General features: G+C 43.1%; 1 protein-coding gene across 3 annotated transcripts in view; it reads right to left on the bottom strand.

Moving 5' to 3' along the window:
- Nucleotides 1-27,696, bottom strand: part of SPATA6L (spermatogenesis associated 6 like) — a 76,098-nt gene that overhangs the window by 20,119 nt on the left and 28,283 nt on the right. For all 3 annotated transcript variants that reach the window (XM_014608650.3, XM_019477984.2, XM_019477985.2), the window contains exons 7-10: nt 27,313-27,570; nt 22,273-22,384; nt 17,984-18,027; nt 12,729-12,919 (exon numbers count right to left, since the gene is read on the bottom strand). In XM_014608650.3, the coding sequence (XP_014464136.2) occupies nt 12,729-12,919; nt 17,984-18,027; nt 22,273-22,384; nt 27,313-27,570 (605 nt within the window). The remainder of the gene's footprint in view (nt 1-12,728; nt 12,920-17,983; nt 18,028-22,272; nt 22,385-27,312; nt 27,571-27,696) is intronic.

Here is a 27,696-nt window from a genome sequence, read left to right as displayed (position 1 = left end):
TGTTACACAGGATCTCCTGGGAGCATAGACTAAGAATAAATGGGTGAAGGGAAAAGCTGGCATTTCTGAAATAAAACAATGTTAAAGATGCAAGTTAGAGACCAATAGGACTATATCCAGAGCTCTTTGAGGACCTGGACATCAAAAAAGAATCAGAGTAACTGTGGTAACAAGTACGCGTGACTGAAGATGAATATAAAGGGATAAAACAAGCAGGCAGGAACAAATGCCAAAAGGCCAAGGCACAAAATGAGGTTGTGTCCATTACTGCACAGTGTAATGTTGCAGACACCCAGGGTAGTTCTAAACAAACCAGCTGATGTACCAGGAATCTAGCTACATTAATGCAGTATTCTGAGCAGGGAGGGGAAATTAGCCTCCACTGAGCTCCAGGCTTATAATACACTGTTTCTGCTACCTCAGGTAGTTAATTTAGATATCTTTACACTGCACTACACTATGCACACCCAAAATTACAAATAGCAAAAGACAAAAAAGGTTCTGTGTAAGGGAAAGATAAAGGAAAGTATAGGTTCATTACTTAACATGGAAGGAGAGCAGATAATGACTGATGCAAACAAGGCTGAAATATTCAGTTTTTTCTTCAGTCTTCGCAAAAAAAAAGTGAATTGTGACCAAATGTATCATTAAATTAGTTTTAACACAGTTATAGGATCACAGGTGAGAACAAGTTAAAATGTATGTAGATAAATTAGATACAATCAAGTTTCGGTAGCTGCCTACAAGCTCATCAAGGGAGATCAACAGCAAATAGGCAGAGCCCTTTTCTCCCCAGCACCACCTGAGGTGACAAGGAACAATGGTAATAAGCTGATGGAGAATAGGTTTAGGTTAGAGATCAGAAGCCAATATTTTACAGTTAGGGTGGCGAAAATTTGGAAGCAACTTCCCAGGGAAGTGGTCCTCGCCCCTACTTTGGGCAAATTCAAGAGGAGGTTGGACGATCCCCTGTCTGGGGTCTTGTGAACCCAGCATTCATTCCTGCCTGTGGCACGGGGTCAGGCTAGATGATCTGTTCAGGTCCCTCCTGACCCTAGCTACCATGAAACTATTTGATTCGGAGGAGATTCAGCCCAATTCGGGGACCAAACCCCTGAATCCAAATCGAATGGGGAGACCAAGTAAAAGCTCCAAATCAATTTAAAGCATCCAAATTGATTCAGAAAATCTTTGAAAAAGATTCGGCAAATTTGGAGATTCGGCCATAGACTAAACAGGCAGCTGACAGCTGCCTCCAGCTGGTAAATCTGTTGGTGTTGGAGAAGGGGGAAGGAAGGGGCATGAGGGAAGCAGGGAGGGATTGGGGCTGGAGCTGGGACAACCTGCCCAGCCAGGGCGGAGGGGCATGTTACTTGAGGAGAGGCATGGTGGGGGCATGGGATGCAGGTGCAGCAGCCCTGGGAGCAGGGGCTCTGCCCTGCTGCCACTTGCCCAGCCAGGGCTGGGGTGGGGGGGACAGGATGTGGGCATGGCTCGCTCCAGGCAGAAGGGGGCAGGTGGCAGCAGGGCAGAGCCCCCATTCCCAGCACTGATACAGGCTCAGCAGCACTGGGAGCAGAGGCTATGCCCTGCTGCCACCTGGAGCGAGCTGTGCCTGCATTATGCCCAGCCCCCTCACCCCCCACACCGGCTTGGCAAGCGGCAGCAGGGCATAGCCCCTGCGGTTCACCCCACCGAGGCAGAGGCAGGCACAGCTGGAGGAGCTGCAGGAGAAGCCCCCATGGCTGCCCTGCCTGGCCCCATCCCCTGCCCGGCCCCAGCCACCCTGCACTTAAAAAAAAAAAATAATAATCCCCATACTCACTGGCTCTGGAAGCAGTGACTGGGACCTCTGGGAGCTTGTGGCAGAGGCTCCCCATGCAGTGGGGGGCACTGGCAGGTAGTGGGGGGCAGCAGGGATCACCCCCCCCAACCTGGCACTGGCATGGCAGCTGTTGCATCATGCAAGTGTGCACTGTCTGGGAGCTGGGGCGACTCCACTTGTTGGCCGGAGCCCGGCAGCGCTCAGCCCTAGCAGCCCCATCTCCCAGGCAGCACACAGCGCCCTACCAAGCCACACTGCACCTGCGCCATGGGGCAGCGCCATACAGGTGCCAAGCATGGGGCCATCCCCTTTGCCTCCCATTGCCCTGCGTTGAATGGTGGGGCTGTGCCAAAGGCCCAAATTGCTGCTCCTGAAGCCAGTGAGTACAGAGCATTTTATTTTTCTTTTTAAAGTGCTGGGACTCGGCTGGGGCCGGGAAGGACAACCATGGGGGCTTCTTTTGTGGCTCCCCCCACCCGCGGAGAGGCAAGCACAGCTGGAATAGCCACGGGAGAACCTGCAGCCACCCAGCTGTGCCTGCCTCTCCCTGGCCAATCTGAATCACCAAATCTCTCCAAATCAAGGTCAAATCTTCCAAAGCTGATTCAGACAAATCGATTCAGGACAGTAATCCAAATCTCCAAATCAAATCACCATCCTCTGAATCAGCCAAATCCGAATCGAATACTTCCCTATTTGCACAGGCCTACTCTACAGTACATAAAGAACTAGGTGAAGCTTAACTTCAGTAGAGCCAGAAAGACACTAGAACAATTTATGAAACAATCAATTTATAAGCATGTGTGCACAAATGACACGGCTCGGAGCAATCCCAGCCAGGTCCTGTGTGGGGCTGGGCTCAAGGATCTGGTGGCTCAGATAGTTTGTTCCTCAATCCTCCCAGTTATGGGTCATGGACCCCAGAGGGATAGGTGCATCAGAAGACTCCAGCAATGGTGCCATCACAAGGGGTTTGGCTTCTTTGACCATACTCCCCACTTCAGTGAGAGAGGTAGTGGACTGTTGGGAAGAGATGGCCTCCACCACACCTGGAAAGGGAAGAAGCTCTTCTCGGCCAGAATGGCTGACCTACTCGACAGGGCTTTAAACTAAGATCGCTGTGGGACGGGCGGTCAATCAACAGTTCTAGCCCAGGCCATGCCAATCACAGTAGGTAGCCCAAGAGAACCCACTCTGATGAGAGCCCAAGGAAAGGTCATGTCCCATCACATAAGTAAACCTAGGGCTTCTCATGGCAGACTCAACTGCCTGTACACAAATGCCAGGAGCTTGGGTAACAAGCAAGAGGAGCTGACCCTTCTCCTGACCGCTAAAGATTATGACCTCGTAGGGATAATGGAGACCTGGTGGGACTCCTCCTACAACTGGTCAGTAGGTATAGAAGGCTATACCCTTTACAGGAGAGAGTGTGTTGGGAACGGGGGTGGAGGTGTAGCTCTCTATGTCAAGGAGCAGTACACTTCCCTTCAAACTGAGTTCATTAACCATGGAAGGCAACTTGAGACCCTCTGCATTAAAATATGGGGGGAGCACGGGGAAGGGAATATACTCATAGGAGTCTATTAAAGACCTCCTAACTAAGAGGAAGAACTGGATCTCAAATTCAATAGGGAACTGGCCGAGGCTGCACGTTCCTGATGTATGATCATCATGGGAGGCTTCAACCTCCCAGAATCTTGTGGGAAGAGCACACAGCCAAGTCTGACCAGTCGCGAACTTTCTCACCTGCATTGATGACCTGTACCTGATGCAAGAGGTCTATAGGCCAACTACGGGAGAGGCACTGCTGGATTTGGCTCTGGCCAAAGGGGATGATCTGGTGAATGATCTGAGGGTCGAGGGCAAGCTTGGTGACAGCAACCATAATCTGATCAAATGGGGCAGCTGACATCTGACACGCAAGGAAAGGCCAATCTCCTAAATGATTACTTTGCATCAGTTTTCCACCTGCCCAAGGGGGTCATGCTGTCAGACTGGATGCAAAGCATCCAGGGCTTGGGAGATGGGTCCACAATTGACGTAGATCAAGTGAGAGAACACCTCAAGAGGCTTGACATCCATAAGTCTGCGGGCCCAGACAGATTGCACCCAAGAGTCTTAAAATAATTGGTGAACATCATAGCATACCCTACGGCCAAGATATTTGAAAGCTCGTGGCACTTTGGTGATGTACCGGAAGACTGGAAAAGAGCCAGTGTGGTCCTGATCTCCAAGAAAGGGAGGAAGGAAGATCCAGGAAATTACAGACCAATCAGTCTGATGTCCATCCCTGAAAAGATCTTGGAGAAAATTATCAAGGGATCCGTCTGCAACAGGCTAACAGAAGGCAACCTACTGAATGCCAGCCAACATGGTTTTATTACTGGAAGGTCTTGCCTGACCAACCTCATCTTCTATAACCAGGTGATGCACTGTCTGGACAAAGGAGACAAGTTTGATGTTATTTATCTGGATTCCAAGAAGGCCTTTCACTTGGTCTCCCATGATTTCCTCATGACCAAGCTGGGGAACTGTGGCCACAACCATCTCATGATCCAACGGCTAGGGAACTGGCTCCGGGGTAGGACCCAAAGTGTGCTAGTTGACAGGAACAAATCAACGTGGCACAAGATTACCAGTGGAGTCCCCCAGGGCTCAGTGCTCAGGCCAGTACTCTTCAATATCTTCATTAATGATCTGTATTTGGGCATCAGATGAGGACTGGCAAAGTTCACAGACAACACTAAAGTATGAGGGAAGGCAGTCACGCTGGAGGACAGGCTGGGGATACAGGCTGAACTGGATATGCTTGCAAAGTGGGAGGACCAAAACCTGATGGCATCCAACATAGAGAAATGCAGGGTACTGCACCTTGGGAAAAAAAAAACAGCATCATATTTATAGGCTCGACAGTGCTACACTCACTAGCACTGCAACCAAAAGAGACTTGGGGGTCTTGATTGTCCACAAGATAAACATAAGCCACCAGTGCAATGCTGTGGCTGGCAGAGCAAACCAAACTCTGGCATGCATCCACTGATGCATCTCAAGCAAAACCAGGGACATCATCCTCCTGCTTTACTCGGCCTTCGTGAGGCCGCAGCTAGAGTACTGTGTCCAGTTTTGGGCCCCCACTTCTGGAGGGATGTGGATAAGTTCAAGAGAGTCCAGAGGAGAGCCACCCGTATGATCAAAAGCCAAAAGAGCAAGATTTATGAGGAGAGGCTGAGGGACAAGGAACTCTTCAGCCTGGCAAAGAGAAGGCTCAGGGGGGACTTGGTGGCTGCTTATAAGTATATAAGGGGGTCACATCAGGATCTGGGAGAATACTTGTTCACCAAGGCTCCCCAAGGGATAACTATATCTAACCACCACAAACTTCTAGAAGGCCTATTCAGACTTGATATAAGGAAAAATTTCTTTATAGTCCAAGTGCCCAAGGTCTGGAACAGACTCCCCCAAAGGTGGTGCCAGCACCTACTCTGAACTCATTCAAAAACTGTTTGGATGTTTATCTTGATGGGATCATTTGATCCCTGCAGACTTCCTGCCTCTAGCAGGGGGGCGGGACTCGATGATCTCACAAGGTCCCTTCCCCCCTAATGTCTATGAAATCTATGAAGCACATAGTGGTGACTGAAAACAGTCAACAGGGATCAGTCATGGACAGATTATGTCAAATCAACCTAATTTTCTTCTTTGACAGGACAGCTGGCCTAGTGAAGATGGTGGCAGCAGTAGATGTGGTATGTCTTGACATTAGTAAGACTTTTCACACAGTCACCATGATATTCCCATAGGCAACTTGGAAAAATAATATCTAGATGAAACCAGTTGAAGAAACAACTGATTGAAAAAAAATGTAGCTATCAACTGTGTGCCATCACACTGAGAGAAAAGGGGTCTGTCCTGGGCCTGATTCTGCTCAATCTTTTCATTAACAACTGCACAATGGAAAAGGGGGTGTATTTATAAAACTTACAGGCGATAGCAAGCTGGGAGGGGTTGACAGCACTCTAGAAGACAGGTTAAGGATTCAAAATAATCTTAAAACATTGGAGAAATGGTCTGAAATCAATGTGATAAAACTGAATGGTAATAAATACAAAACACTACACATAGGAAGGAGAAATCAAATGTATAAATACAAGATGGGAAATAAGTGGCTAGACAACTGCACAACATAAAAGGATCTGAGGAGTACAGTGGACCACAGACTGAAATACGAGTCAACAGACTGATGCAGTTGCAAAAAGAAAAAAAAATCTCATCTGGAATATATTAGTAGTGTCATCTAAGGTATAGGATGGTAATTACTGGTATTCCATTTGACTCAGCACTGGTGAGGTCTCAGATGGGAGTAGTGGGCCCAATTTTGTGCATCATTTTTCAACAAACGCACTGGAGAAAATACAGATGAGGGTGACAAAAGTATTAACAGGTTCAGAAAAAATGAACTTTGAAAAGAAGTTGAAGGAATTTGGTTTCCATAGTCTAGAAAAGAGAAGACTGAGGGGAGACAGTCCCCTATGCATTACAAAGTTGTTATAAAGATGTTGATCAATATCCTCAATGTCCTAGGGAGGAATAAGACAAGAAGCAACCAGCTTAATTTTCATGAAAAAGATCGAGATTAAATATTAAGATAGACTTTCTAATTGGGAGTGTGATTAAACGCTGGAACAGGCAACCTAGGGATATTATGGAATCTTCCCATGTGGTTTTTATGAATAGGTCAGAAAAATACTGTTCTAAACTTAACCTGCCTCAGTGCCATGAGAAGGAATAGATTACCTTATCAAGGTCCATTTCATCTGTACATTCAGCCCAGGAAAACTTCCCCTCCCACTCCTCATACTGCGGACCCTGGCCTGACAAGTGGGCAGGGGGCAAGGGACAACTGCTCCTCTGCTTGACTTCCAATGATCTTGATGACAGAGTAGCAGCCGGTAAACCCCTCCTGCCTGTTCCTAAGACTGGGGACTCTAGTCTGGGGAGTGAGTAGGGAACAAGGAGCAACTCTTCCTCCTCTCCCCTTCTAGTCTATGGGCGGTGAGAGAACAGCTGTCCCCTGTGCCTTCTCCGGACTGGAGCGATCCCATTCTAGGGAATGGCAAGAGAGCCTTTCCTCACCACTCAATCCCTGGACTGGGAGGGGGCAAGCAGCAGTTTTTCCCCATGCCCTCCAAAGACCAGGGTGACCCCAGTCTCGGGAAGATACAGGAAGCATTTCTCCACCACTCAACTCCCCCTGGCCCTCCCAGAGGAGTCAAGTAGTGAGAATGTGTTTAGGCTTTTGTTCTTCCAGGAGAAATTCTCCCAGGATTGACCTGTATGGGATCAGAAATAGGTTATTTTTCTCCTAGAACCACCATTTTTGTCCTGGAAGAAAATACGTGAATGCCTGCATGTTCATGGTTTCTACTGGGGAAAAGTAATGCCTAAGACTCTTCAGAGGAGAGAACTGAAATAAGACTCAGAAATGTTTTGGCAGTGTTTTTCTTAAGTGAATGTTTTCATGAAAAGGACAAAGAAAGGAAATATATAAGTAACCAAATAAAGCACCTTAATAGATATAATTTAGCAAGGACCCTAATTCAGTAAGGTATTTCATCGTGTGATTCCTTCATTGACTTAACATGCTTAAAATCTGGTATCTGTTTAAGACAATTGCTGAACTGGGGCTTTACAGACATTTCCTTCCCTATCATTTATTCTCTTTCTCATCTATCATGCTTTGTCCTTCCTTATCTTTAGAAACCTTGTCTTATCCTACTTTCCTTTGGTCTCCCTCAGAATCTTTTTTTTTTTCCAAAGAGAGGGGCTTTACCTGCAGCTGGTTTCTCATAAGCCATTCTTCCTTTATCCCTCTACTCTACTTTACCTAATACCTGTAGAGTTCTACCCTTCATTCTCTCAGGAGTTATTCTCCGCTGAATTGGGGGAAGTTACCCAAGCTTAAAGGTCTGTGTCATCTATGCATTACTTTTTCACCCCGGTGTAATGTCAGTAACATTACTGTAAATGTTTCATCTGTCCATGATCTGTGTTTGCAAAACAGGCACAAAATCATATAAATATGGTTTAAGGCCATAAATTCAATGTTTCATCCAAGAATTGCACTTTGTTGGGTTAGTAAAAAACGTCCACCTCTGTAGACAAATTGTGCTGTTGTATCTGTGAAATAAGGGATTATTGTTTTCCTAATTCATTAATTAAGCTGGGTGCCTTGTTGGTGTCACCAATCTTAATTCAATATTTAGAGAGTGGTCAGCCAAGAGAGAGACCAACATATGGACTGGGGCAGGCTAGAAAACCATTGGAGAAGTATGAGGAAAGGGAAGCTAAATTTAAAGAAATAGCATGTAAAAGGATGATTTAATAATTAGAAATAATCACAGCTACTTTAGTACTTGTTGACCTGCATTCATACAGGATTAGGATAGTTATGTTTTTTAAATTTAGCCATCTGGTTATGAAAAACTGAACCCTAATAGCACACTTGCAGTATAACTAAAAGGTGTTTCAACACCTAATTACAAATCTTTATAGTAGAGTTTGTCCCATCTACAAAGGCAACCATATTAGAGGAACCTTTAGAACCCTGAGATTATTAGATGTTAATGGCATCCAGAAGATTCACTGGTGCTTTATCTTCACATGATATGTAATAGAGGGTAGTTTGGTCAAATTAATTTATCCTAAATCTGAAGCCAGGCAATGTTCACTTTTCCCAAAAGGACCTATTCCTGTATCCATTTAATAGTTCTATAAATAGGAAGTAAAACTTCCTATAAATAGAAAGTAAATTCATTGGAATGAAATTGAGGCTATTTGCATGCTTAAGTGCCTGCAGAAGCATCTACTTGAGACGCTACAGTGCAGTAACAACTGTAGCTGCACCGCAGCTCGTTCCTACAGTGCCACAGCATTGCCGGACACAAACCATGATGGCAACACTACTGTGCAGTAGTGTCTAAAAATAACCGTGCGGAGACAGGACTGCACAGTAATGTCGGTTACTGTGCAGTCATTTAGTACTTGGTTAAGCAAGTACTAAATGACTATGCAGTGACAACTGTGCAATCCACCACACATGTAGACAACACCCTGCTTAACCTAAGCCCCAAAGGAAAAGGGACTTAATAATTATTTAGGTGGATATCCAAAATACTCTGTCCTGATGTGTGCACATTTGAATGTATGTTTGTACGAAATGCAGGCACTGCCCTGTATTGTCAGTAAGCTGAGCAGAAACACAGCTGTTCCTTAAACTGTGAATTATTTGGATAAAGATTGTCTTTTTTTCCCATGCTTGTATAGTGCTTGACACAACAGATCCTGATGCAATGCAAATAGCATTAACAGTACATTTTGCTCAATTTCACTAAGAAAAGATAAACTAATTTCCTTCTCGTTATGTCTTCCATGTGCTCTTTAGAGCGTTGAGCTTTCTCCATTTTTCTCTGTAAAACACGAGTAAGAACAGAGTTAACTAGCTGCAGCCTCCTCTGATATAAAGACGTGGCTGTCGACAACTGTTCTAAGCTCTGAACTGCCTGTTCTGTTTAACACCAGAGAAATTATTCTTCTTGCACTCCCAGGCAAGCAATTTCCCCATTTAACTAAGGCGATCAACTTTTGACAACATGCTGGTGATACAGCAAATCTCTCTCTTTTTGCAAACAAGTGACAAAGAAAAAGATTTAGATGTGTGTAATTTTCTCAGGGCTTCTTCATTATGTAAACCAAAGGTCAGAATAATTTTGGGGTGTTTTTTATGGGGCTTGCCTAGAAATTGGAAAGGCTGAAAAATTATTTTCCTAATCTCTGCTAATCAATAATTTTATATCAGATACATTGTCTTGAGGCAGATGGTTGCTGATTTACAAAAGACAGGATAAAGCTGCAGAGACTCATCAGGTTTGTTCCCTCATCTCCTCAAGAATAACAACCCCAAAGATGGAGACTGAATTTGGGATTGTAAATTGTGCTCCTGAGTCATGGTTGGAGTCAAAGCTGGCAGCATTGCAGAAACAGCAGATTCTGTCCTGGGGCAAAGGAATCCTCACATCACTGAAGAATTCTGACCATTCCACTAGTGTGGAAACTCACTCACCAGGAGAACAACCTGACTTCATGCCCTCCTCCCATGAAAATGTCCTTACCCAATGTGCAAGAAGCAAGGATTTTTGTGGGTGATATCTTTTATTGGATCAATCACATGGTTAAGATAGTTTCATAGTAGCTAGGGTCAGGAGGGACCTGAACAGATCATCTAGCCTGACCCCCTGCCACAGGCAGGAATGAATGCTGGGTTCACAAGACCCCAGAAAGGTGATCATCCAACCTCCTCTTGAATTTGCCCAAGGTAGGGGCGAGGACCACTTCCCTGGATACATATAGACAAGCTATTGAATGCAGTTCAATCTTCTTCAGGTCTCATCTACTCTTATGTTCATGAACAAAAGAGCTACAATACATACCCTACACTGACTGAAGATTAAACTGGTTCACAGTGGGCATGTCTACACATTCATTAATACACCATAATTATGGTGCATTGAGTTTAGTACCTGTAATTCCAGGTACTAAACTCAATGCACCGTAATCGGCGCTACTGTACATCAGTGCTGACAAATGGTTTTTATGTAATGCTAATGCGAACTAGAGTAATTCTACTGTGCATTAGTATGGTTTTTGCTAGCTATGCTAATGTGCAGTAGAACTACTCAACTGCAATGTTAGCATCTCATGTAGACGTGCCCAGATAGGAGTGGCACCATCAGTCATTTTCCCCATTCTTTGAAAACATATTTTGAAATCTTGCTGTTTTGCCCAGGGCAATGGGTGAATTGAACACAACAATGATAGTCTTAATAACAAATTACTATATGTTAACATATGAATTAGACTGAAAGAAAGCTCTGTATAAAGGGAAGATTTCAAAAGATTGTTCAGTTTTACACGAGAAGATTGTTCAGTTTTATAAGTGAAATAACTGGGGAATATGAGAAAGAAATAAGGACAAGTGAATGGTAGAGAGAAGGCAAAGCCTATCTGCCCTTTCTCATTATGCAAGATGTCACAGGCAGAGAAAGACTGAGGAAACTCCTGAGCTCATGGAGGGAACCCCAGAGCCAGAGACAGAGGGCAGAGCGGAGGGAAAAGAAAAGGGAAAAAATAAATTACTCACCGCAGGATGCGAGGAGGAGCAGGGACGGCCGAAGAAGCCCGCTCACGGCCGGGACAATGCCTCAAGTCACCTGCGGACGGCGGGTGACGCCATCACTAATCACCGGCCGGCAGCGATAAAAGAGCCGACCACAGCGAGGAGCGGGGGGCGCACGTGGCTGCCAGGAGAAAGCTGGGCCGGTGGAGTCGGCTGGAGGCGCAGAACGCTGGAGCCGACTGCCGGCGTGTACAGCGGAGGAGTAAAAGAGCCCGGGGATGAACCAACGCCGGAGGACAACACAGCTGCGGCGGGTGAGCCGGGAAAGAGCGGGGTAAGAGCCTCGGCAACGTGGAGGGGTCAGCGGCCCGAGGAAGACCCAGAGAGAGGGCTGCGGTCCGGGGAAGACCCGGAAGGAAGGCTGTGGTCCAGGGAGGACCCGGAGAGAGGGCTGCAAGCCAGGATAGACCCAGAGAGAGGACTACAAGCCAGGGAAAACCCGGAGAGAGGGTTGCTCCGGGAGATACTGGACAAAGAGTGGCGAGCAGCTGGCACGGAAAGAGAGGGCTAGTGTACCAAGTCACGAGTGGTGACCCGGTTGATACGCGGAGGGGCGACGGGACCCCCACCAGGGGGTTTAACAGGGGCAGGGTCATGCCTCACATTAGGCGCAGTAAGCCGTAGTTAAGTTTGAAAGAGTTTTGTTTCTTTTGTGTTACCCCAGGTCAGAAGGGGCTGAGGTGTATCAATAGGGAGATTGAGCGAAGGGTGAGCTCGTTAGTGGCGTGCCTGAGGGAGTATGCAAGCACCAACAGAAATACCCAAGATCTGCCAGGCGGGGTAAGGGCAAGGTGTAGGGGAGGAGGAGCCTCGCAGAAGACACCTACGATGCAGGTAGCTGAAGAGGGTAATCGCACTACATGAAGCCCCACCCACTGAGAGATCAAAGTCGTGGCAGGCGAGAAAGGGGCGGGCTGCAGCGCGCAGAAAGATCTCCCCGAAGGCTACCGGCGACAGCAAGCCACATATCAGCAAACCCTTGGAGCAAGGAAGCCCGAGGTAAGATGTTTGAGGCCCGGCGGTTACACAAGAAAAACGGGGCATGCAATGAAACCAACAGGCAACAAATGTAAAGTTAATGAAAGGAAACACATTTGTTGTTCATTGTTTTTTACACAATGCTGAATTTGCTCATGGAACTCACTGTCATTAGATATTATTGAGATATAAGGCTTGGTAAAATATAAAAATAATAAGCTATGTTTATGGATAATGAGACCACCTGTAGTTATATTAGTCAGTACTAAAAAAAAAAAAAAAAAATCAGTGAAGGATATAACCTTCACATTTCACAACCAGTAATCAATGGAGGTTAGAAAGCAGCTTCCTTTTTGGGCAGTTTTCTCTAACTGTACACTATGTGGTTTTGTGGACCTTATTCTGAAGTACCTGGTACTAGTTAGTGTCAAAGACAGGTGATACTGGACCATTAATTTCTTTCTATATTGTTACTCCTATGTACCTATATGTGTTGCCATAGCCCTATGACTCAGAGTAATACCCCCTGAGTACCATCACAAATGCTCCATATAAATTTATCTGGGGGTCATAAATTCAGCTTTCCCAAGGAAGCAGCTTGAAAGCTAATATTTCTGGTCATTCAGCATTTCCCTACTCCCCGTGACAACACAATGTCACTGAAGTAACAGATTTTTATTTAAAATGAATAACCTGTGTTGGGGAGGAGAGTGACTCTGAGCAGGACTTGGTGACCTGTGATGTTGAGAGGTGGCAAATGAAGCTGTGCATTGAAAAGCTGAATCTCTTTGAGTGGGAGAATGTGAATAATTTACAAGTTCATCGGTGTCAAGAGATGATGAATCATGTTCAGATGTGTTCTGTTCATCTGGCTCCCTGATAACCTGTGGAACAAGGAAACATCACTCTTCAGTTAGCATTCAAGCTGCAGCAGGGAGGGGGACCACGGCAGAGAAGAAAGAAGGAGAAAGTGAAGAGGATGCGATATCAGGCTCAGGTCAAAAGCTCAGAATGGCCAATGTAGAAAAGACCTACAGTCAAACTACAGACTTATGCAAGCAAATGGAGCCTCACTGGAAGTTTGGACCAAAGAAGCTCTTAGCAACAGTAATCCATAATTAATAGCAGCAAGCAGATTCCATCATGCTGCTGAATTATTCCATTATTCCACCATTATTCACTGACAAATGTTAGTAAAATTAATTATTTTCCTTCTTTCTATTACTCAGAAACAATCTTACTAGTAAAAACGTAGTATCCTGTGGGAGGGAAAAGCAGGATGGTTCTATAGTAGTGTTCTAAATACGTCTTGGCCTGTTTTAGAATAATGCATCTACTTTTGGAACATGAAGTCAATTTAACCTTAAGACTAAGATGCACAAAAAAAAAAATCAGTGAGGAGGAGGACCCACCCACCTCTTGCACTAACAGTTGTTCAGGAACTCAAGCAGAGTAGAATACGATTGTAATTAGGTAACTAAGTCTAATATATGGAATAGGAGCTGGCCCTCAGTCTTATACACTCCAGGGCAACTACTGAAAGTACCTACTGAGTCTGGCTTATCCATGTGAGTCAGTTCAATAGCATTGCTCTCCTAAATGGTCCTATATACTGACACCTGGTCACAGACTCTGTTGGATAAATTAGTTTCTAATTCTTTAAAGCATGGGTGGTCAATCTGTCTGTAGTACACAGCAGACTCGGGAGGCAGCAAGGGACACAGGGACAGCTAGGCCAGTGAGCGGAAAGCAGGGTAACAGATCAGGCAAGGGAAAGGTATCAGTTGCACTCAAGGGGCGTGTCTACACAAGATGTTTACTGCACAGTAGACTACTTAGCTGTGCAGTAAATGTCATGTGTCTCCACGTGTGCCCCATTAGGCTGAAGTAAACTAATTTACTCCACAGTAATTTACTAATTACTAGTACATTTACAAGTACTATCCTGCTGTGGAGTATTTACTCTGTATCAGTACACATGTAGACACTGCCCCAGCTAGCTGGGGCATGAGGGTGCTTCAGTGCAGGGGCTGCCTGCTGGCTAGCCCCACAGTGAAACACTGTCATCCCCAGCCAGCCCTTTCCAGCACACTGAGCTGAGCTGGGCAGGAGCAGCCCCCAGCTGGCAGGTTGACCCTCTGGACCTCCTGCCAGCCAGGGCTACTCCACCACAGCTCGACGCGCTGCGATTCTGGGTTCTGGGCGCATGTGAAGACGTGCACCCAGGAGCAATAAACTCTGGGGCAATAAGCTCTGGAGTTTGTGCAAGCATATTAATATGCATGTGTAGACATGCCCAGGGAGTGTGTGGGGCTCTGCCAGAAAGGTTGCCCCCAATGCTTTAAAGCAGTCTTTTTTTATAAATCTGTGGATGGACTACAGTGCAAGGGACTAATATGACAGCTGTGTTGACTGATACAAGTCAGGGCACTGGAACCTTCTGCAGATTATTTTAATTCTGATCCAAAATACCCACCTGTGTGTATTTCTATGTTCTATGGGCAAATGAGAACAACAAACTCATTTCTACTAGTAATCTAAAGTAGGATTTAGAACTCTCCCATTCTCAAAAGATGGTAAGGCACCTCCTGATCTACTGAAACAACTACCCTCTTAGCCTAATGGACTAGTTCTCTAAGCCAGACAGAACATATCGAGTGAATTAGAATGTTCTGATACATGAATATCTAACAGCTAAAATAACACAAATGTACACATGTCACTAGGTATAACAGAAATAAAGTCATTGTCACAGAATGATGTCACAAAATCATTGTCTCCTGCTCTGGAAATGAACAATTTACCCATGCCTTCATATTCATCTAACAGCAGCATGTCATTATCCTTTGATGATGTTCAATTCCTTTAATATTATCTACAAATCATCTTATCCAGGACAGAACTGGCTCTGGGATAGGAATTTTGGGGAATCCCAAAGATAAAACATTCAACAAAAAACACAGTCTCTCTTTGACAAAGTCACTTGAAACCAATGGAGGGTGAGGGGATGAGGAAGGATGCTTTGTTTTGATATCAGTTAGACATCATGAAAAATGGGACTGTTATTTTAGGAGGAAACAGCTGCATTAGTTAACAATAGTAGTGTGACGGGGCTTGAAAAATATGCTACAATTGTCTTAATTCCATGGATATTTTGTCAAATCTGCAACTTTACTTTATACCAACATACATTTTTTTCAGGACCCTCTTATTTACTGAAGAATGAAGAGTAAACACTGCAAGGACCTGGATGACCCTGAAAACTAGTAACAAGATATAGGACTTTTCACTTCGAGGGTGCTCTGGCCTGCTTTGTGATGACTGGCCACTATCTGATGGCAGCTTGATGCTTTGTGCAATATGATGTGGTGGTCTCAGCCCAATATTTAGTGAACCAGTGATGAAATTATAAGGGGAAAGTATCATGATTGTGGTGGTTTTACATTTAGTGAATAAGCCTGAAAAATAATAAACTTTTTCCCCTTTTCAGGTGGCCTTGGATTTTGACTTATTTGTAGGACAGTACTTCACACAGGAGAACCTTGCAATTCTTTGCTTTACCTGTGGATGCCTCTGGACATAATGAAAGAACCTGAAGTCTTTTCTCAGCTTGTGCCTTTCGTCAGCACTAAATGCTATTTAAATATTTTAAAGTCAATTTAGCACTTTTGAAAGGCAGTAGACAGAAGGCACTGGAAATGGCCTTTGAGTGTTGCGAAACTGGAATGCAAGCCCACATTATCTCATCAGGTGCCTCACCCCAACTCCGTAAAAACTGCCTACATGTGAGAAGTTCAGTCTCTATGTTTATTTATTTTTGATCTTTCTGATACAGCTGATGCCTGGTGACTGAGCAGTTAAGGTATCCTGCTAAGGTCCCAGCTAACACCCCAGGTTGTTGAGGAACTTTCTCTAAACTCATGCTGAAGGCTGCTCTCATTGACCTAGCTGTAAGTGGGTATACCTGGTAATTCAGGAAGGGGCATCAAAGATAACTGGATGTGATGCTAGCTAAATGACTAGCATCTTTTGTTTGACATTTGAGGTCAACAGCATACCTCAACCATGCTAACCCAGTGAGCCACCTAGGTTCAGTCCAACCTTTGACCTGCTAAAACTGCTGAGGAGGATAACCCCAATGTCCAGACTAGGATAACTAACTACTTTTAAAAGGGTACTTTCCAACCTGTTAATTACTAGTGACTTTCTGTTCATCTGAGATTCATATTGATCACTTAGTGTGGGTATGTATATGTTTTCCACACCAAGAAGCAGACCCCAACAATCCACTCCTTGGTACACATCATGCCCATAAATGAGGCAATGAAGTCATCTGGAGGGCACTCCACACTGCCATTATTAAGATTTTTGTCTCCAAACAGTTTCATTTTGCTTGTGTCTGCATTATCAGCTAGCCTTGAGTTTGTTTTCACAGGCAGCTTATGTTCCAGCACTATCAACACAGGCGTGTGAAATGTAGGCCCTGTTACTAGCTCAAATTAACTGAACTTGGCACAAACCGACTAAATCAGAGGGATGACATGATTGGATATGTTAATGAAAGGTGATAAGTGGAGACCAATTGGACAGTGCCCAATTGCAGAGCCCTTGGAATTTCTGGAGTTGTTGGTCAGACCAAATTAGAAGTCTGGGGCATGCCCAAATTAAGACACTAATAAAAGACCAAATTAAGATGTGTGCATGTGATGGGTTTGCTGGAACAAAGGAATATGCTGACAGGATAAAAACATGAACAGTATGATGATCACAGGGGAACCAATTAATGGTACCCAGAAATTAAGAGTAACCAGAGGAGTAAAGTTAAAGAAAAAGCATAAAATGGAGGCAACAAGGAAGCTGAGTGTATAATGGCATCCAACAACATCTGGACTGAAAAACAGCCAGTACCAACAGATGACCATCTTCTACTTTCAGAAACTGATTGGCCACCTTTTCTGTCAAGTAGAGCAATATCTGGGAGTGGGTGAGACCATTGGACTAAGTATTTTTCTATCTTTCTATGTAGAAGTTATTAAAATAACATTTAATATATCAATAAAAGTTAGATTTTAGTTAATTTGAACTGTGTGAGGCAAATTCCATGTTAAACACTGGGTTGATTATACTTTGGTGATCCTTTAGTGCCCAGGGTGCATATCAGTTGTGCTTCATAGCAGTGCCTTCAGAGAGCAACAGAAGCAGTATAGACATACCCTTTATGGATAAAAATGGCCCTATATTCCATCACTAAAACTGTATGTTTATTTTGGCTATGACTTCTATATGAGGTTTTTTATGGCCCTAACAGATGTCTGACTGTAGCACATGTAGATATACCTGAACTACTTTTAATGCAGATTTTTTGGGGACTAGCTACAGTGTAGGTGCATCAGCACAGAGGTAAGTGGTACAGAGGTAAGGCTACAGAGGTAAGGCTACAGAGGTAAGTGTGCTCAGGACCATGGGTTTGCACTTGGGCAGCTAGTCCACACAGAAGTACTTGGTATCTTGGCTTCAACAGAATAAGAATAAGATTTAAAGCTGACTCACCTAGGTCTATGTGTGCTATTGCAACATCTAACTGCAGTGTGGATGTGGGTCTTTGCCACTTGGTTCAGTCTTCTTGTCAGCTGGATTTTACCAATGTATTTACCAATGTTGGCCCAGTAGAGGTCCAGGCCAGGGATTTCCTCTTAAATTAATTTTAACCATTTGTACTGGAAAATAAGGGATTTTCCAGGAAATGTGAGCCATTAACTTTTGAGATTTCTTCTATATATTTATGAACTATTTTCATTTTCCCATAACCAGAGCATGACTTTTCTCCTAATTTTCCATAACAAAAAATCAGCTTTAGCCATTACTCCCCTCACTTGAATTCTCCTATTGAAATATGTAGATTAAACTATTAAGAGAGCTCATTTTACACTTGTTATTTTTTAAATTACCTTAACTGAGGTATTTGATGCTTCACAGTTATCAAAAGATAATGCTAAAAGAAAAAAAAGACATTTCAATGAGTGATTATTAACAGTTCATCTTGTCATAGCTACTTTTACTGTAATATGTGTATTAACATTTAACTATGAAAGGAATCGCACCAACACGGTTCTTGTAGGGTATCATCTTTGCCACTTACAGTTTCTATGGTCTTATACAACAGCCAAAAGAATTGTAACAGCTGGCCTAGTTTCTCTATACCTCCCATGGCAGAACTAATACACAATGAATACTTTGAGGTTATTGCAGATGACAAACAAAGTGCTAAATACTGGGCACATCTACCCATGCACTTTAATGCATAGTAGATTAATTATTTTACTGTGCATTAAAGTGTCATATAAAAACGTGACATTATGCTGCTGTGCAGTAAAATAGTCTACTGTGCATTAGGCGTCACTAAAAAAGCATGCAAACGCAGACTCAATTGGCACCATTGCTCTTTACAGAGCGTGGTGTATGTGCTGATGAGTTCTTTGATGGCTGCTGAGTCCAATGCGCAAGTGATAGTCCCACCCACACATTAGCAATGTTCTGAATCTGAGCAGCAGATTCTTTCCTCCTCTGATGCTGGTCATCATAAAACTTGACCCAGTCTGCCCCACAGAGCTTCACTCCATCTGTAAGCTGACTCCACCAACCAAAGCAGCATTCTGCACTCCTTTCCCAAATCATCCACAGAGATTCCAATGGATGCTAAGTCATCTGTGCAAGCATTCCAAAATCTATGCAGCGGTCTGCCTCTCTTTCTAGACTCTTCCTGAGCTTCAGAGTACAGCACATTCTTCGGGATCCTGTGATCCAGTATTCACTTGACATGGCCAAGCCACCTGAGTCTTTACTTACTAATCAATGTTCCCATGAATGACATACCAACTGTAATAGTAAGGACTTTGCTTAATGCTCATAGCAAGAGTTTTGTATGCTGACTCCATAGTAGGCCGGTATTATAGCGCATAGCTTTTTGCTCTGTGAGCGTGACCGAACCATGAACCTAGATAGTAGAATGTTGTAATAAAGCGGAATGTGGTAAACACCAGGTGTGTTGGATCACGACTCATCCCCAAATTCTTAGCTTGAGATAACCAAATCCCTAGTTCGAGAAAGCATTATTTACTCCAGACTATATAAACTGTACATTCTTAAGTTACGGGAGTTCCTCACATTCCGACGAGAATCCAGACTTGCACAGAGCCCGGCACAGGCTATCGCATCCCCGGGATCGAGACACCCTGGGGCCAGGGGAACTATGCGGGGTAGCGGCTGCTGCCTAGAGCCGATGTGAAGTGATCATCCTCTCTGCTCTGTCTTATTGCCTGCCTCTGCGAGTATCCTTAAATAAAGCTTTGCGAGAGTGAGAACAACCGTGAGTACGTCCTTTGTTCAAGCATGGGGAATCTTCTGAACCCAGTAGTTCATTCTAAGACACCAACACGATTTAACACTTCCACATTTGTCACCCTTGTCTTGCCATCTTATTTGATGCATTCTACACAGGCATCTGATATGAAAACTGTTTAGTCTTTTGATATGTTTGGTGTAGGTCATCCATGTTTCTGAGTCATACAGAAGAGTGGAGAAAACACGTCTCATAAATATGGATTTTCACTTTAGTTGACAGCTTGTTATTGTTCCAGGCTCTGTCTTGCAAAAGACCAAAGTTCCTGGCTGCTTTGCTGATTCTACTAGTGAGCTCAGCATCAAGATCTACATTGCTGGTAACAGTAGAGCCAAGGTAGAAAAATTGGTCAACAACATCAGGACAAGTTCATCTGTAATATCTGGAACTGGATCTGATGAGCCTTGGTGCATGATAACAGTCTTCTTCAAGCTTATTGCTAGCCCAAAGATTTTTCATGAGTCACAGAACTTAGTAATGAAATGTTGTAGGGCATCAACACCGTGAGCCACAAGGGATGCATTACCTGCAAACAACAGGTCCCTTACGATGATCTCCTTTACCTTCGTCTTAGTTCTGAACCTTGCAGTATTAAAGAGTCCTCCGTCGTGTCAAGTACTAAGATAGACAACCTCTCGAACATCATGGAATGTGTGTTGAAGGAGGAAAGAGAAGTAAATGTTAAACAATGTGGGAGCCAGTAGACAGCCCTGCTTCACTGCATTGTTGATGTTGAATGAGTCAAACTCTTGCTTTTCATACATTACAGGTGCCTTCATGCCATCGTGAAAGGATTTCACAAGCTTCAGCAAAATAGGTGGGCAACCAAGGTTCTTCAGAACAGTGTAAAGCCCTGACAGACTAACTGTGTCAAAGGCTTTTGTTAAATCTATAAAAGCTATGTACAATGGAATATGCTTCTCTGTGCTTTTCTTGCAGTTTTCCTGCAGTTTTCCCACATTAAATTTAGTACTTCCAGTGTAAGATACTAAATTAATGCACATAAGAAAAGGTGCATTAATGCACATGTAGACGTGCCCACTGTGGCCCAGGTTTACTCCTTAACCAATATGTAGTTGGCATAAAGAAGGGGGCAGGGTACTGGCAAGATGAGAGAGTTAGGATTATGATTCAGACTGTATTCTCTTTGGGCCTTATATCTTAAGTATAGCAAGGGTTTGATGGTGCAGTTCTTGAGGAAGTCTTCTTCCAGGTGGCTCATAAAAAGGTTGGTATACTGTGGGGCCATTTTAGTGCCCATAGCTGTTCCCATCATCTGAAGGAAGTGTTGATTATTAAAAGTAAAATTGTTGTGTGTGAGGATGAAGTGTATAAGCACCAAACCTCTCCAACCTCATCACCAGAAGCAAACTTCCTCAAGTCCAGAACACACCAAAAGGATCCAGATGGTGCCATGACAAGAAATGCAAAACCTGCCAACACATCTCCACCACCCCCACAATTACTACACCCCACAACAGAGCCATCAGCATCCCTGGATCTTACAGCTGCACCTCCAGAAATGTAATATACCTCATCCAATGCACCAAATGCCCTGATGGAAAATACGTAGGAGAAACCAAACAACAACTGCACACCAGAATGAATGCACACCGGAAATACATCGAAGACAGGAATATCCAATTACCTGTGAGGGCACATTTCTCACAAGAAAACCACTCTCTCTCCAATCTCTCAGTCCTGATCCTCGAAGGAAACTTACAGAACACTTCCCAGAGACGAACCTATGAACTCCACTTCATAAACCTCCTGGATACTAAAAATCATGGACTAAATATAGACATTGGATTTATGACACATTATAACCTGCCTGACATCTGACTCCCCAGGTACTTCTCCACTATTCATCCTCCTTCTCTCTCCCCCCCCCAGCCTGTCTCTCACCCATTGATGACTCAATCTACATTTTCACTGACTACCTGTCTTGTATGCATACCAGCCCAGCCTCTGGCTTCTTTATTTTTCATTCCATCTAGGAAGAGCACACACCAACTGCTGAAACTTCCTTAGCCTGACGAAGGGTTTTTGAACCTGAAAGCTTGCTTAATAATTATTTTCCAACTATTTGGGTTGGTCTAATAAAAGATATCAGATTCACCCAAGGAACCTTGTCTGAATAAAAAGGTGGCACTTGAGAACAGAACGGCACTATTATCATTGACTCTTTGGGAAAGTTTTCCCTTTCATTGTATGGCTTCATTACATTTCAACATGCTTATCATAATATTAATTCTATATTATTATTATTATTATTATTATCATTATCATTATATATGATTATATTAATCACAGGACAAGGATAAGAACAAATGGAGTATGAAAACTGATTCTACCATCATGGTAACACAGGGCCTATCCAAACCCCACTGAAGGCAACAGAAATTCAGAAGAAGCTGTCAGGGAAGACATTTCTTGATAGTAGTAGCACATAATAATGGAAATTATACTGTGCAGTGAACAACAAAGGAAACACCTGAAAGACCCACTTTTCTTTGAATTATTGTATTGTACAATACAAAAGCAATCGCTTCCTCCGCTAAACAATTGTGTAGTTTTGATATGTGCTACAAGAGTTGCCACGTTCTTCTACCTAGAGATACTCACCATTCAATAGTGAGCAAACAGTTTCTATATATTGGCCCAGATTCTGCCACCATCATTCATGCTGACTAGTGCTTTACTCTGTGCACAGTCCCTCTGAAATGGAAATGGCAGATGCTGGACTGGTTTGTAAAAACTGTAGAACTGCTTGGGATAATTTGTGTTATTATTCCTGTTGTTAGCATTACCTTATTCTTAACAACAAATTTTAAATACCTTGTTTCAACTGAAATTCAAGAGAATCCCTTGATGGTCTCATATTTTGTTTCACATTTCGATGAGGTAACTCTGGAGAACTTTTTTCACCAAATGGGTTATTACTGTCTACCTGGAAATGAAAAAAATAATATGAAAATGAATTTCTTATTCTATGAAAACTAGGTCTGACCATGAACATGATATTGGCAATCTCCAAAGAAAAGAAAATAAACCCTCTTTCTTTTATTCTTTTTCTTTCTGTCCATCAGTCTGCCTCTCTCTCTCCCACAAAAACAAAATATATAAAAGAGGGAAAGTAATAAACACTGTACAATACAGACCTTTTAAAAAATAATCTAAAATATTTTTCACTTTGTCTCTTCTATCTAATTAAAAACCAAGGGCATTCTAAATCATGAAAAACTTTTGGATAAAAGTGGCAGCAAAAATTTAATATGAGGTCTAGGAATATAGTCTAGTACTTCACGTTTGGGTCTGGGTTTTTATTTTCAGTCTTATGCACTAACATTCAAATGTTTCCAGCAATAATAATTCTAAAATCAGACCTTTTCCTTCTAGCTACAGCTGCATATGTTAAAAAAATAGTAGTCATGTTTGTAACTGTTGCTCAGAGAAATGTTAATGAAAAACTAGAGGACTGCTGAAATGACTCATTACTTTCTGTCTTTATAAATCAATTTACTGCATAAATATGGAAGAAAAGGAAGAAAAAGAAACAACATGACTGTTTGGTATCATCAGGTTGAGACAGAGAAGGCTCTCCACCCAGAAAACAAAATCCACATTTATCCAAGCTGTGAGGCAAAAGACAAAGGGAGCCTGGAGTTCTTAGCATGGTGTAGGTGCACAAATGAAGACCCTACCAACTTGCTACAGGGACTATTTGATCTCTTGCTTAATGCAGTACTAGAAGCAGACATAAGGGACACAAACATTCCACGTTCCAAAAACTACTTTCTCCAGGCAAGGATGATGATTGTCTTTCCATTGCCTGTCTGAAAAGTAAAAACGCTTTATGCTTTGTTCCTGAAAGCTTGAATGGATTATGCTCTGGGTACACAGAGACCAGTAGAGCAGACTCAAATCCAGAATCTTGATAGCACTGATCAAGACTACCAAAGTGGGCAGATGAGAATAGGATGGGGTTCAACGTAGACAAATGCAGGGTGCTGCACCTTGGGAGAAGGAATCCACAGCGTACATACAGGCTGGGGAGTTCCCTTCTTGAAAGCACAGAGGCGGAAAGGGATCTCGGAGTCATTATTGACTCCAAGATGAACACGAGCCGCCAATGCCAGGCCGCAGCCAGCAAGGCCAGCCATACCTTGTCATGCATCCAAAGGTGCATCTCAAGCCGGTCCAGAGAGGTGATACTCCCCCTCTGTGCGACTTTGGTCAGGCCACAGTTGGACTACTGCGTCCAGTACTGGATGCTGCACTTCAAAAGGGATGTGGCCAGCCTGGAGAGGGTTCAGAGGAGGGCCACCAGCTTGGTGAGAGGGCAGCAGGACAGGCCCTACGAGGAGAGACTGAAGGACCTGAACCTGTTCAGCCTCAGCAAGAGGAGGCTGAGGGGGGACCTGGTGGCTGCCTACAAGCTCACCAAGGGGGATCAACAGCAAATAGGCAGAGCTCTTTTCTTCCCAGCACCACCTGGGGTGACAAGGAACAATGGTCATAAGCTGATGGAGAATAGGTTTAGGTTGGAGATCAGAAGGCAATATTTTACAGTTAGGGTGGCCAAAATCTGGAAGCAACTTCCCAGGGAAGTGGTCCTCACCCCTACCTTGGGCAAATTCAAGAGGAGGTTGGATGATCACCTGTCTGGGGTCTTGTGAACCCAGCATTCATTCCTGCCTGTGGCAGGGGGTCAGGCTAGATGATCTGTTCAGGTCCCTCCTGACCCTAGCTACAATGAAACTATGAAACTATAAGGGTCACCTTGTGCATCTTGAATACTAAAAGTGAAGACTTTATAAGGGTTTTAAGTGAGAAGCTATCCTGGGACATTTGTGTTAATGCCTGTTGCATAGCACTATTGATCCCATTAATTCCAAAGGCAATACAATTGCTGTTAAAAATACTGTGAGAAGTCATCACACAGCAGTTAAATTCCAGGAAATCCAGATCCTGTCATGAGAGATGCCTGTGCCTGACAGGATAAGAAAATGTGAGTTCAAGAGTTTTAAGGGGAATATGAATCTTAGGTCACTAGTTCAGGTAATGGGCTGAATGCTACCAAAAGCTACTGTCACACATTACATTCGGCATGTGCTAACTGCACTTACAATGCTAGCATCCAAGCATTCAAGCAATGAAGTGTGTGCTAAGTGCCATCATAGCATAGTAAAGTTAGTTTTTTTCTAGTGGAAGGTATCTCTAGAATCTATTATCTAACACATGTTGAGCTAATGTTGGACTACTGCCCAGAGATACTACTATCAGGGAACTGCGGTGTCTGGGGGAGAGCCCAACAAAACTATTTGTCAAGCTCCCAGACTTTGTACCACACCAGAGCCTTTAACCAGTAAAACTATGGTGCAGTGGGGGGAGCCCAAAAAGCTGTCTGTCAGGCTCCCAGCCTCCTTACTGAATGCAAACCTTTAAAAGGCTCCTGTAGAGTAAGGCTCCTGTGGAACTGGCTGCCAGTCCCTATACCACACAAGAGTCTTGAACTGGCTCAAGTGCAATTCTGCAGCTAAGACTGAAAATTAGCCAGTTTGAGGCTCCAGTATAGTACTATGATCTTAGCAAGTATTAAAGCTTTCTACATTCTAAATAGTAACATGTAATAATACCTTTAGTGCTTTCAGGCAATTCTTCATCCTAAGAAGAAATTCTAAAGATGCAGAGAAAGCACTCATGTCTGACAAAGCTTTTGAGAAAACGCTGAAAAGACTCATCTCGCACAGATCCAGCCTTAAAGGTGAGAAGAGAAGTGCCTGTCTTCAATCAGTGTCCAAACTACTCACAGCCTAGCCCTTTGAGCTTTGTAATTAAAACATTGTTTCATGAAGGGAGCAATGAAATCAATAAAATATATCCCTGCTCATGTAATGCTTCTCTGTGTCACAATAACTATTTCCCTTAAAGATATTCTTGTAGTTAATCTAACATCATTGCAACTTCATTCTAAAGAAACTTTGTGTTATTATATTAACCACCTAATCAGTAGTCATTATTAAAAGGAACAAGAACTGGAGATTAACTAATAAATTCTCACAGCAGATAAGAATTTTAGAGCCTCATGAATAGATTAGCCCCTTGATTCCCAATTACTGTTTAAGGAACAATGGTTGTTTGATGAGTAGCAATAAGTGATAACCCGAAAAATTAGCATCGTAACTAACTGATTGTTCCTGTAGCCAATGAAGACCAAGTCTCCATCCATTTTCCCTCTGATGATTAGATAGCTACCTCAAGCAATATTTTCTGTTAGTTTTTCCTTGACTATATTGAAGTTTAACACCAGGTGTGGGCATTATCTGTCTCTAACTATATCTCATCTGCTTGTTCACCTCCTTCTTTAACATGTCTAGCAATGAGGTGTCATATCATTTGATAGTAAATCTTCAATAGGATTTGTATTGTTGCCGAAAGATATGGTAGATGTGTCACTGAGGACAATGATTCTGACATGTAGACCATACTGCCATAAAGGAGATACTAGGTGTCAGACTTGACATTTCAGTTTTCCTTAAAATGAATTTAAAACAGTTCCAAAAATTTCCAAAGATTTTGCTTATATCTTCATGCAGTGAGATCAATAAAATATAACCCTTTTCATGTAATGCAACAAGGTTTAAAGATTTATAACAATGTTTTAAAATAAATAAGGACTAGTAACTGATGAAAACTATACATAGATAAATCAGTGGATTAAAACTGGGAAGGAAATACTGAGTTCTAATTCAGGCTTCTCTACAGTGTTTATCATCTTATGACTATTGATAAGTAACCTTAACATTTCTTCTTTTCTGTATGATATACATATACATATGTGGGTGTGCATGTGTGTGTATTATACACACAGAGCCCTCAGAGGACAATATGGGCGTCCTTACACGTGCTCCAGAGGTTGGGAGCCGCTTTAATTAAAGCAGCTCTGAGAGCCACTCTAAACCACCCACAGCATCTTGTGTATTCAGCATCCCATTCTTCAAAATGATGGCAGGGGTGATTTAACTAAAGCTCATCAAACGAGCTTTAGTCAAAGTACCCCTGCCACCATTTTGAAGTGAGGGGATGCTGAATACATGAGATGTGGAGGCTACTGGACCATGCCAATTAGCATGTTCCAGGAGACTCAATTAATCGAGTCTGCTCCGATGCACTGTAATTACAGCACATCAGAGCAGTGTCCCCACACATCTACAGGTGCCCTATGGTACTAACCATTTAATTACCGAGTTAGTAGTAACTAGTAACTTAACTAATTAGATACATTCTTATGATATGCTTTGAGAACTTCACATGAAAAGTTCTTGGAAATCTCTTGGAAGCCCTTTCACTGGATTCAGTCGCCATTGGATTAGGTTTTACAAGCCATAAAGGGGAAATACAGGGATGGCTAACTGTTGTCACATCATCAGCCCATTAGTCCAGTATCTTGTCTGGGCATAACCAATCAGAGAGGCTTCAGAGGAAGGTACAAAACCTATATAATGAAAAATGGTAGAGTAACCTACTCCTGAGGACAATTTCTTCCTAACCCCAGTCAGGCTGTGGATAGCTTATACCCACAAGTGATCTCTTCTATTTTTTATCCTATCTTAATGGAATTTGAAATTATTCTTATTAATATCAATGTCTAATCTCTTTATGAATCCTGCAGCCTGGCTGGCTACAAGACCTGTTGAGGGCGATGAGTTTTTGTATGAGGTATTAGCCTGTTTACCTTTCAAAATTTGCCATTGCTTAATTTGTTTGGGTCTTCTCTTATCTTAGTATTATAAGAAAGGGTAATGAAAGTAACTCATATTGCCATCAGCACACTCAAAAAAAATATTAGCTTGGTATGGAAATGTTAAGACTTACATGTCTAACTACAAATGGTGGCCTGACTTCAGCTCCTGCCTTGTATCCAGCAGACCCCAGGCTTAGCCTAGATAGCTGCAGCTGCTTTTCTCTGCAGAGCTTTGTAGCATTTGGAGAAGGGGAGTGAGACCTTAATGATCGTGTCAGTCTTTTACAGATCTTATCTTTTTTCTTAGTTGTCTTACATCGTGTAGATGAAATACTCCTCCGTGTGGGTGACACAGATGCAGATCTTTGTATCCTTGTTCTGTTTCTGCCCTATTAGATAAATTAAGTGTTACAAAATTATCAGAAAAGAAGCAGGTTGCAAACCAGAAGACAGTAGGCTGAATAGAAGTGCAGGTCAACAGAAGCCACATAGATGCCACTGAAGATAGAATTTGG

This window comes from Alligator mississippiensis, chromosome 3 (genome assembly GCF_030867095.1).
Source record: "Alligator mississippiensis isolate rAllMis1 chromosome 3, rAllMis1, whole genome shotgun sequence".
Classification (NCBI taxonomy): domain Eukaryota; kingdom Metazoa; phylum Chordata; order Crocodylia; family Alligatoridae; genus Alligator; species Alligator mississippiensis.
This window is presented reverse-complemented; position numbering and strand designations above follow the sequence as displayed.